Source organism: Sprattus sprattus (genome assembly GCF_963457725.1).
Source record: "Sprattus sprattus genome assembly, chromosome: 2".
Lineage (NCBI taxonomy): Eukaryota > Metazoa > Chordata > Actinopteri > Clupeiformes > Clupeidae > Sprattus > Sprattus sprattus.
The window spans coordinates 30,195,008-30,207,465 of NC_137921.1; the positions used below are offsets into that span (position 1 = coordinate 30,195,008).

Here is a 12,458-nt window from a genome sequence, read left to right on the forward strand (position 1 = left end):
GTAGATTACCCGTTCTCTTATGCTTAAATTCGTATTGACTTATTTAAACATCGAATATATCAGATTTATTCTGCACTGTCCTGACACCTGCCTTTTCTTAAAGAGCAAGTATCAGACTAGTGCCCCCTCTCTGTCTTACACACACACACACACACACACACACAGACACACACACATATAGTCTTTCTCCATCTCTCTCTTTCTCTCTCTCTCTCACACACACACACACACACACACACACACACACACACACACACACACACACACACACACACACACACACACACCACACCACCCCCGTGTTTCATCAATTGCTTTTCCGAGACAACTGTAAGATCTCAGAGGAGCCCATCGCACGGGCCGTCTGCATATTCGTGAGAAAAAAAACACAGACGAAGCACTGATACCATCATAAACACAAGGACATCTTGCTCTAACGTAGGCTACAATGGTGCACGGCTATGAGACCGAAGACTGAGCACTGTAGTCTTAAGATATACAAGCAACAACTGTACGACACGCGACATCATCAACCAGTGTACTTTTTAGAGCATCACCTTCTCGAAACATACATATATTGTAATAAAACCTATAGGTACATTTCGCCTTCTTGTACCTTGTGACGGGGAGTCGGATCGTATTGAAGCTGCAGAGTTGGCGTGGGACGTTTCTGTGATCTCTGTCCAGGCTATTCTCCCCATCTGAAAAGCAGGGATTACATCTTTGCGAAGATACATGGATATGGAATAATAACGCATCGACGGGATGACCAGGCGTTGAACTGCAGTGTTGCAGAAGCCTCAAAGCTATAACTTTTTCGTGGAGGCTTGGCAGTTTCGCTTCGAAATGGTAGGTTAGCAAGTCTACATTTTATAATTTTCACGTTGATTCACGGGACACAAAACGAGAGGTAGATTTTTAGATCACCGGATCAGCACTGTATTTCGGTAATTCTCTCCTTCCCCCTTGTCAAGGCAGTAACTCCTTTCCTTGCTGGTTTTCGGCCAAGAGGAAGGACTATGGCAAAGGCTGAAGATGCAGGCATGAATTTACGTTATAAAGACGCGTAACGATTCAGTTACCCTGCGTTTTGGCGTTTATCCTTCAGCGCAAGTTATTTGTTTTTTTGCCAGCGAGAGCAGGGCAGCACAGATGTGTGTTAAGCACGGGACTCCGAAGGCCAAGTTCAAGTTCAAAGCCAATGCGCTCTGGTGCCCGGTAGAGTTTGTTCAGCAGAAAATGGCCGCAGCCAGAGCCGCAGGCGCGCCGGCTTGAATTTGAACCACACGCCGACAGAGGCGCTCCGTCCCTGGAAGTAGTTCTTGACAGAGTACCGTTGTTATACAACCGTGAGCGCTGACTTAATCTCACTATTTTGTAAACGCAGTCAGCTGCACTGTCTGTTTGTAAAACAATAACATGTCCTTCATGGTAGCCCCCGCCACCCATTATCCCCGCAAATATTTAAAAATGTCAAAGTGTCAACTAGCCTTATAAGTTATTTGCATTTTTTTAGCCATGGCCATTTCTAGTTAAGTTTCCAAGGATCACTTTAAGTTATTTAACAATATCTTACAGATAGCAGTGTAACATTATGTCTTTTTTCCCTTTTAGTTTGAATACTTGTCTGGTCATAAGTTATGATTTGACATATGACATGTGGTTTAATATTATATGGGAGATGTTTTGCACAGGTTTTCGAAGGAAGTGACATTTAATCATATCAAATCAGCGTAAAAATAATTTCCCATAAACTATTTATATTCTTAGGTGAAAAGTACCTCTATTGACTACAAGTTGATACGTAGTAATACTCTTCATTAAATCATGAATAACCTGGAATTTTAGAAAGGAGAAATATCGCAACTGTTGTGGTTTTGAAGATGTGAAATAGGCTACCATATCTGGTAGGCTATTAAACTAACTGAAATGTTAGTCACATCATTGTCTACACTGACACTTAACAGGCCTAGAGTTCTTCGGGGGTCTTAGATTGCACATTGTGTTAATATGTTGATACTGCTACTGATATATGCCATCGGCATCTGTTGCCTGCAAGGTAGTCTGTAATTTTTTAGAACCCAAAGGTTTCGACGGGGAATTGTTTATGCTCAGTGACTGCAAGAATGTAGCTTTTAAACAACATTATTTACAGTATTTAGTGTCATAATCGAGGTTGAATAGACACTGTTTTAATCCCCATTTTTGTCATGATTCAAGTTAAGGCTATCCGTTTGCTAAAGTAATGCAAAGTGAAACTCAATGTTAGGTTCCTGTAGCCTATATTTTCCTGCATGAGGTTTACAGTAAAACCAACTTCTGTAAAGTAACCAAACGGTCACATTTTCTTATTGTTGGTTAAGGCTACTGTCATTACAGTTTTAGCCACTTAATTCTACGTTTTGGGAGAAGTTAATTGAAAGGACTTTGAATAGACATTTAATAACCCCTAGGGCATTCAGGGAATTTGGAAAAAGGTTCTTGTTGATTCTGCATGAACGTGTATAAATTGTACGACACTGATAATGAACAGGTGCTCTATACGTAAGCCTTTTCTCAAGAGACATTGATTTCCGCTTGTAAACGTAAACATTTTGTGAATGATCATACCTTTTCTTTATTTGACTTCAACCCATGCATTTACAGTTTTTATGTGATGACGTGATGTTTTTGCCGTATATGTTCTGTTTTATGCATGAATGAGGGCATTCATGCCTACACTTTGTGACGCGGTGTCCTCAATAACCCTTACCGCTGGTTTGTAACACTATGTAGGCTAAATTGTAGTGAATTTGTTCGGAATACGCGCAACCCGTGCTGACGTTACTGTCGCAGCTCATGCTGGGATCAAAGACGGAGGGTGGGTGAGTTTCAGTGCGCAAGTGCTTGGAGGAGAGAAAGTCGCCTGCTACTTCTGTACTAAACTTTCAGACGTCGTACCTGAGCTTCAACTGAGGAGAATGGGGATTTTGCTTTGTTGATTTCGTGGATTACGCGCATATCGTTGGACAGAGAATATTAGGGTTACTGCTTCTTTAAGTTCTTTTTTGGGATGGGCTATTTTCATAACGTCAGTTCATTCCTCCCTCTTTTTCATTTTCTCATTCTTTGATTCTTACTCCCCACATTTCCTAAATGGAACAGATTACCCGACCCTCCACATTGTCTTGCTTTCAGAATTTGTATTCAAACTTTTTAGTTTTACATTCCTCAATTTCTGCAACTGACTTTTTCTGGCGTCACGTTATTTTTGGAGGGCAGATATTTTAACGGACGTCTACTGGAGGTGGCGATGGTGGAAGTGATGATGATGATGGTGATGAAAATGATCAGTGAAAAATGATCCACTAACTTGTCTGTCTTTGCCACTTGCCAAGTCATACGCTCCTTTTCACCATGATGTATTCACCCCTCTGTCTAACTCAGGTAAATTACTTTTTTCTTCTGTGTTAAAGCGCTCTCCGTGTGTGTGCGTGTGTGTGTGTGTGTGTGTGTGCATGAGCGGGAGAGAGAGAGGTAGAACGTGGCTAATGTGTTCGTCAACGCAGATTTCAGTTTAGAAAAGGGCGGGATACACGTTGGAATACACTTTGGGAATATGGCAAACTTGAGACTGTCATTAAGTCAGTTGTATTTCGTAGTCTTCTGTCTGTGAGACCGTAACTGAATTTATTATGAATTAATGGTCTGTTTCATTGCTAACTTAGGTCATTACCTGGGGAAACACTGGGAAATATAATTTGGTGTGTGAAAAGAGTGTGTAGCACTAGGGAGAAAGTGTGGAAGCATGTTTAAAAATGACTCAAAATTAAGATTTATATTAACCAACTTTTTAGTGTGGCTTTATCTATTCTCAGTTAGAAGTGCTGTCAGAAACTGGGGAATTTTACTCTGACTATCTGGGGTATTATTAAGCCAAATAACCAAGCCATTGATTACTTATAATGTAAGATATTACATTCCCTTTAGATTTTGTTGAAGACCATAATATTTCTCTAAATAATCAATTATTCTTGAGAGGAATTATTGAAGACATTAAAAGTACACTATGATTAAGGGAAACGTTCTGCTCTTTCCCGAAAGATGCACATTTTTAATTTTGGAAGTGGGAGAAACTGAAGTTGGGTTTATGAATTACTTTAACATGTCTGACTTGTTTACTATGTAATATTTAGTTAGTTTACCTTCTGTCATTGCGCTGTGTGTTTGTATCAACATTGAGTACAGGCTGAGTTTTTAAAATAAGCTGGAAAAAACAATTTGCCTAACTGTATATTGTTCACCTAAACACACTTCCTATTTAAGTATTTTTGTTTCTAGTAAGTACACAGTAAGTAGCCTGATGTAAAACTGCAGGATCACCCTAATAGTTTTGATATTGATATTATCTGTGGTATATGCTGAAAATGGTCTCTCAATGGTTCAATTCTTCTTCCCAGTTGCGAAATTGAAATAAGGACAAAGGGTTTTTAAGGTCAGTTAGTGGCACAGGCGGCTTACAGTACTGCATATTGACTTGAGAAATGGGGTGATATTTTAGATGGACTTGACTGCTGCACTGGACTTCGCTCTCAGAATAGACGAGCAGAATAGCAGAGAACATTTTTGTCTTGTTTTGGTGTTTGTTTGAATGACTTGACTGGACTCATTTGAAGTCTGAGATCATCCAAACTAATAAACCTTCAGAAAGTTTAACTAACAAAATGTTCAGTCTGTGGCTTTGAAGCTGAATGTCAGTTTAAGTTTGCAAAAACATTCTCAGTATTTCACCAACGAACAGTCTTACCCGGAAAAGAGATTTTGCTCTAACATTTGTTATGTAGAGAATATGCTGGTTTGTTCTTGTAGTAATTACATTTATTGTGTTCTTGTTGTAATTGATAAAAGAAGGTGGGGACAGAAATCCTCCTAGTAGCTTTACATATGTGGTTTTCATTCATGCCGAGGATGTGTGGAAAAAGGAATCCTTCACATGCGAGAGGCACGATTCACAATCCTTACTATACATATGAATATTTTTTCCTTGGTCTGGCATTTATGAACTCAACCTAAATTTAAGTTCTGTGTAGTAGCCCTCTACCTCTGTGTGAAGGCTGAATTCACCTGTTTATCATGAAAATATTATCGTATTTATTCTTGACCACCGTGAGCCCTGTGCATTCAGCTGTACAGAGGATATTCACAAGGAGAGAATATCCAGAGGAGTCATAAAACCTTAGACCCTATTCCAGCTCTCTGATACAAGTGAGGCAATCAAAACTTTTAATTGGCCTGCAGTAAGATTCTGTGTCCCTCCCTATGGTTCAGGAGAATAGACCTGAATATAAGAATGCTCCAAATAGGACTTTGATACAGTGAGCGTGGTGTTGAGTTGGCATTCGGGTTGTACTCCGCTTCCTGTATTTAAACTTTCAGGACTGGGAAACCTAACGCCCCCTCTCTCTTGCCTTCTCATTCTCTCTCCTTTTTTTTTCTCTCTTTCTTTCTCTCTCTCTCTCTCTTGTCTTTCCCTCTGTTTTTGCGCTCTGCCAACACCTGCAGACACCAACTTTTGCTCTCTAACTTTTGCTTCAGTGTGTGGTACGTTGGACAGGCTCTGGGGGTTGGTAGAGACAGGCTGACTTGGCGTGGACTGACAGGCAGGCAGTGCAGGGCAGCAGAGCTTAGAGTGTCGAGGCCTCTGGCCGGGCAAGTGTGTGTGTGTGTGTGTGTGTGTGTGTGTGTGTGTGTGTGCGTTTGCGTGTGTGTGTGTGAGACAGAGAGGAAGGCAGGGCATGTGCCAGACATTGCAGCTACGTTGGCAAACTTGAGGGCCCTTTGCACTGCCCGTGCGTGTTGGAAGAGTCAAACACTAAGTGTGTGTGTGTGTGTGTGTGTGTGTGTGTGTCTGTTTTTGACTGCTCTCTTGCCTATTATTCTCCCACATCAGTTTCACATCTGAAATAGTTTGCTACTGAATGTGTGATGCGGCTGAAGCAGCTTTAAACAGCCAAATTGCTTTCAGGAACATTGATTGTGCGAATGGACGAGGGTTTCATGTCACCCCCCCCACCCAGAACTTAAGCCAACTTTTTGGTGCTCTCTGCATTTCAGTCCCGTGATTGTGGTAATGGCTTGTCGATGAGTGGTATAATAAGCTTTGCTTTGTGAATGTGTTTGCATGACCATAACTTCTGTTGAGTAATTTCTATTCGAGGAAACCCTGCCTGTACTTTGCATACAACTTGCAATCCGAGTTTCCCTCCAAGGAGGTCCATTCCTTACTTTTGTCAGTCAAGACTTTAAAGAAAACAGGAATAGCCATTAAAACACTTTTAACAGTTTCAAAGTCTGTCTAATAGTATTATTTCCCCAGACCTCGATGCATAATAAATAACATGTTGATGCCATGTCAAAATGATGGTATTGGAACCGAAGAAGCCGCGTTTGAAGTGTCAGTGAAACCTTGAGAGATTTGTGAGTGTGTTTTTTTACCTGCAATTTAAATACATTTAATTAGTGCTATGACGAGCCTCAGCAGAGCCTGTTTTGCGGTCTCTTTGCCTCTCTGCCAGCACACTCCGTTATTCACTGGAGCTCCTCTCTCTCTCTCGCTCTCTCTCTCTCTCCGAGTCTCAATTCCCAGTGTGCTGGAACAGTGCTGTCCTGCCCCCATTTCTCATCGATTCATTCTGTTGGAGCTGCAATTAGTGCCCCATGGGAGTGCCCATCGCTGGGCCCGAGACGGCCCGCTAGCCCGCAAATTATTTTAACATCTGACAACGTGACGATAGTTCGCCCCACATCCCGCGCAACACTGCTGCCTGGATTTGTCCCGAGCAAAGTTTTATTTTTCATACTTTGGCTACCCTGTAATGTGCTTCAAGCTTAAACTGCACATGGTAATCATCCCCCCCCCCCCCTCCTCCCGGTCAATGAAACACAGCCTCTCTCTTGGCCTGGTATATTTCTTTCTTTAAGTTTAAAAACAAAGAGGTGGTGAACTCAGTGAACTTCTCACGTTGTATCTGAATCGTTCACAGGAACGCACCCCGTATTTAATTCACCATGAACGCAGTGAAATTTAGAGTTCAGCTTGCACAACGTGAGAGAGGCAGTGCTTCCATTGTCTTAGAGTTGCGCTCGGGCTATCAGGGATGAAAACACAGCCCCAGCCATTTAATTAATTCTGAAGCATTCTCCACCCCTACTCCATAGTTGTACACATTGTGTTTGAAGTGCCGCTCGTTGGTCTCTCCCAAACTGAACGGTACCCCCAAAGAACCCCTGCTGAGCATTCGGCTGGTCCTCTGTGGAGCCACCATGGGCTGGGGGGTGGGGGTTGGTGGGGGGTGGGCAGAAATGCGTGCCCCACTTTCCCCTGCTGTTGAGCCTTGAGTTGCAGCCGCGTGTCCGCGTCCTCTCTCCCAGCAGCCCCAGCGAGCGACTGTGGCGTGTCCGGAACGACACCGGCTCCCCACACGCCAATCAGTACATTAATTAAGTTATTTTGATTATGGACTCCTGGGTGTTTGCCACCCCTCTCCTCTCATCTCCTCTCCTCTCCTCTCCTTAAAAATCATCATTTATTCATGCGGGGGAAGTGAGAAAATGGGGACGGCGCGTTGCAAAGTGGAGCAGTGGTGGCAACTTTTCATGCGCTGATCCTGGCGACGGCCGTGATTGTCACCAGAGAGTGAGCAAGTGGGAGGTTCAGAGGGGGTGAGGGAGGAGCGGTGTGTGTGTGTGTGCGTGTGTGTATGTGTGTTGGGAGGGTGACGGGGGTGAGGGAGGAGTGGTGTGTGTGCGTGCGTGTGTTGTGTGTTGGGAGGGTGACGGGGGTGGGGTGGGGTTGGGGCTGGGTGCTTTTGAAACACACTCACCGTTATAAAAAGCCAGAGGCTCTTGGCATAGTGTGGGACTTCATGTGGCCGTACTCGCAGATGTCTGTGGAGGGCTGGCTGCGTTTCATATCACATCCAGGTTCCTCGGCGGGGAGCATGGTGAGCATTTCTAAATATTTACATTATTGCCAAAATAAAACCCACCCTGTTTAAATTCCACCTGAATGTGCACCCTCCGCCTCTGCCAAAAGATTAGCTGTGGATTATGCCAGAGCCGCTGTTATTTGTTGCAAGATGCCATTGTGTTTGTAGAAAAGTAAGTCTGCAAGGACTAGCATCTTAGAGAATGTGCATTTGGCATAAGTTGGCTTGTGTATGTGTGTGTGACGCTGGGATGAGAAAACGTTGGCTTGATTCATAGTTTGAGTTTAATGGAAGTTTGTTTCCTCGGTAGAAGGCCGTTGTGGGTTGAGCTCGCATTTCTGGCATCTGTGTTGCCGATAAAAACACTCTTAAAGCTTCCAGCAGAAAGGCAGTCAAAAAATATAACGCTGGACAATGTTCCCCTTAAAGATGGTATGAATTTGCATTTCTTCCTCTGCTGTGCTGCTGATATCTTCTTGCTCTCTTGACTGGCCGTATCTTGTAACAAGTTCATTCAGGAGGATAGCCATTGAAAAACTTCAGATGTCAGTGCACATTACTGTAAGTTTTGTCATATATAAGGCGCTGTGGTCTCTTGTGGCTCCACTACGATGTAGTGTAAACAGATCACCTCACTATATAATTTGCTTGGCTAGGAAAATATCTTGCCAACATCCATACAATTCTAAAATGTTGTATTTGTTTTGACTTGCATGACGCCAGTAATAGAAATAGGAACTGTAAAACGCAAAGAGCCTTGAATTTTCTCCTCCGCTCGCTCCCGGTCCTCGCCCCGCTCACGGCTCCCCGCAGCGCGGAGGGTGGGAAATCCACTCCTTGTTTGTGGCAACGATGGAGCCAGACGTGGAGGATTCACAGCAAACACTCCTACAACCCTCCTTCAACCCCCTGCTGCCTTAGCCTCCCCCCACCCAACAGCCTTGCAGGTGCTCTCCCAAAAGTTTAGCCCACATCTATACTTTTCTTTTTCTTTTCTTTCTTGGAGCAAGGATATGGAGTCTTATGTGCTGACAAACTGCTTGTTCGCTGGAGGAGAAGTCATATGCAGCTGAGATAACTGTTTCTGCGTGCGGTGCCGTGGAGGGCTTTCCTCTCCGCCTCACATTGACATAGTCTTAGTTTTGCAGCTGGCTGTTGGGATAACTCTATGAAAAATGATTCTTACTTTTGCATTTGTTCATTTGAAAGGCTCACTTTTATCAAAAGTTACAAGTGAGAATATACAAGTGAGAATATTGCAGCACAGGCAAGATGTCACATTTTGCCTGATAAGAGTTCTTGATGGTTGTTAAAATATGAGTTAATAATTTAATGAATGTTCATTCATAAACTTATACATCCATATTTACTTGGAAATTGGCAGTGCTGGTATAATAGTAATGTGGGCTCACCATGAGGTTTAAACAAGTAAACTTACTTTTGAATCTTGTATGCTTATTATCTTTTTTTTTCCTTGTTTTACTTTACTCTTATTTTTTATCCTTTTATTTTGTTTAATTTTATTTATTTATTGTCTGTTTTACTGTCTTTCCTGTTATTGTATATGTAAAGCACATTGAGTTGCACATGTGCATGAAATGCGCTATATAAATACAGTTGGCTTTCCTTGCCTTGCCTTAAACGGCATAGAGTCTCACCCTTCGGTGATTTATGATTTTACTAGGATCCCCATTAGCTGATGCAGAAGACATCAGCTACTCTTCCTGGGGTCCACACAAAAAATTTAACAGAGAAGAAATCAACATACAAAACAACAGATAAAAGAGTAGGAAAAGGCATTGAAAACATTTAACAAAGAAAAAATCAACATACAAAACAACGTATGACAAATAGGAAAAAGGATAGATGAGTAGATAAGTAAAATGTGATGAACCAGAAATATGCGCAGCAGCTCATGGTTTCAGCGTTCGCTTGTTGTGCTTGTGGTGTGCTGACCCTCCTCAGCACGCTGCCATGCCCTCGTGGATAAACCCCACAGGGATCTGCCATCTTTGCCAGTCTTTGCCATCTGTGGTGTTGCGTGCCGATTTGGTGCCCTCTGCAGTGCAGTCCCCCTTATGCCAGGAGGACTACCAAAGAGCAGCCAACTCTGCCAAGGCTCGGTCCCGGTTCTAATATGGTTTTGGCCTAGATCAGGGCCTTTCTGTAACAGGATTTGTTCTAGAACATATTACTATCTAGGTTGAAATATCAGCTCTACTTTGATCTCAATGGAAGACAGGAACCAGTCTAGTTAATGGGTTGATTTTCAGAATTGTTGAATGAGTAATCTAGAGGGACAATGGTAGTGCAGTGGTGCACCCTCACATGACATTTGAATGCAAAGTGTTCAGCCCCTCAAACAATTTTAGGGTTCCCATAGCTAAAGATGTATTAATACCAGCATCTCCCCAGCAGGGTTCCAAAGAATAGGACTCAAGCTTCTTTGACTATGAATGACTCTTACTCGTACAGAGGACTTAAAACCTCCATAAGCACAATGAAAAGTAAGCATGCGCTTTGCAAGCCCAGCATGCAAGTTGTGCTCACATGCATTGTTCATTGTTTACCCCTGCCATGACTTTGAGCGATTACTTATCTTGTTATTGAATTATACGTTGTGCAGGAACTTGGAAGGCACTAATTCCTGCCGCATGCCTGTGGTCATGACCATTCTCGTTTAGCGTCTCAGTGAAAGAAGCGTCTTCCTCTTACAGCATCAAAAATATTCGCTATTACTTTTTTTTTTGCCTTCGGGGGGAATGCTGTCCCTTTTTTTGTACTTTTCCGATTTGCATTGCGTCGTTAAAAGGTTTGGATAAATATTGCTTTAGTATTGAGTAGATTAAAGTTGAATTATCGTGCTTGCTTGACATACTTATTTTCCGTTTTTGTTGACGTGGCTTAAACTCAGGCTTCATGACACCTCCGCGAGCCTTTTGGTCGCCTGTAATGCGAACGGCTCATTTGGCTAGAGGTGGCGGTCTTTAGACAATCTAAACTCCCAATATTGGCTGTGCGGAAAAGCTTGAGACAGTTTGGCAGCTATTCGGTGAGGGGCCAGAGGCCTGCCTCCCCTACGTCGGCAGGAGAATGAGATGAAGAACCAACTCCGGAAAAAACGCAGTAGCTCCGTGCTGTCGCTGTGAATCCGTAGTGTCTCAGAGTGGAGGGACATGATAGATCACATAATAAATCCCTGTCAACACACAGGCAGCTCTTAATGCAGAGACGGGCTGGGAGTGCGGAAGCGGCGGCTGTCCCGAGAGGTAGATCCTCTGGCTCACGTTGTAGGGCTTGGACCTGGGTTTTGTTTGGCCGAGATTCTCCGCTCGGGAGCTGGTCCCAGCCATAAGCTAAATTAATTTTTGAAGCAAAATCCACGTCCAAAACAAAGAAACGTTAACATAAAATCTTGAGTTAATGATGTGCTTGCTGCAAGCCAGAAGATACGGCGATATCGATCTGTGCCTGTCGGGAGTGGCGGCGGCTCTTCGGTTCGGCTTTTCAGTTTGGGTGCAGGTGCTGATGCAATGTGAGCAATGTGCATTTGATCTTGCAAGGCCACTTGAAGGTGCAGTGATTCCCCCTGTAGAGCCGAGAGCAGTGTGTGTGTTGTGTGTGTGTGTGTGTGTGTGTGTGTGTGTGTGTGTGTGTGTGCGTGTGTGGGAGAGTGTGTTAAGGTGTGCGTGCCTTTAATTGTATAGAAAATGACGGCTGGTGTGCACTGTGCAGTAGTTTTTGACAGGGGGACAGGTGGGGGTTTCGGGGGTAAGGAGCAGGGGAATGGGAAAGGGGGGGGAGCTGTCAAAGGCCGTGTCACCGGATGGACACCTGTAGTGAGTTTGGAAAGGCCTAGACTCCATTCCCTGCTTCTGCTAGAATTTATTGCTTAGCTGGCATGGGTGAAATATGTTCAGCAGGCGTTTTCCCCTCTTCCCGTCTCTCTCTCTCTCTCTCTCTCTCTCTCTTGCTCTCTCTTCCTCTCACTGGGTTTCTCCCTCTTTTTTGTTGACTTTTGTCTTGCTGCTCTGTTCATCTGTAGTCCCATCCCCCTGCTGTGAGGGTGAGAGGAGCCCAAAGACGCACAGTGCATCTATTCATTTGCAGGCTTTCTCTGTGCCTGCCCTTTAAGAGCGCATCCTGCCTGCTCTCACTGATTTCACAGACATGACACTGGTGTGTGTGTTTGTGTGTGTGTGTGTGTGTGTGTGTGTGTGTGTGTGTGTGTGTGTGTGTGTGTTTGTTTGTGTGTGTGTGTGTGTGTATTCTTGTGTGTGTGTGTGTTTGTGTGTGTGTGTGTGTGTGTTTGTGTTAATGTGTGTATGTGTGTGTGTGTGTGTACCCCAGGCCTCCATCCCCCCCTAGCTCTCCTGTCTGAGCACACTCTCCATTTCAACACATATGAACAACTCTCAGAGGTGTCATAAGCGAAACCCAGAGAGGGCGAGAGAGTGACAGAGAGACAGAGAGGAGAAAGAGGAAATCAGA

At 43.7% G+C, this 12,458-nt stretch overlaps 1 protein-coding gene across 3 annotated transcripts in view; it reads left to right on the forward strand.

Annotated features, from left to right (window-relative positions):
- Window positions 1–721: 721 nt before the first annotated feature.
- nfic (nuclear factor I/C) overlaps window positions 722–12,458 on the forward strand; it is a gene marked incomplete at its 5' end in the record, with an annotated part of 107,168 nt that continues 95,431 nt past the window's right edge. For 2 of the 3 annotated variants that reach the window (XM_080833695.1, XM_080833697.1), the window contains one exon: window positions 2,907–3,426. In XM_080833695.1, the coding sequence (XP_080689821.1) occupies window positions 3,397–3,426 (30 nt within the window). Of the gene's footprint in view, window positions 850–2,906; window positions 3,427–12,458 lie in introns of those variants that run through there. The other variant, XM_080833696.1, reaches the window with a different exon arrangement.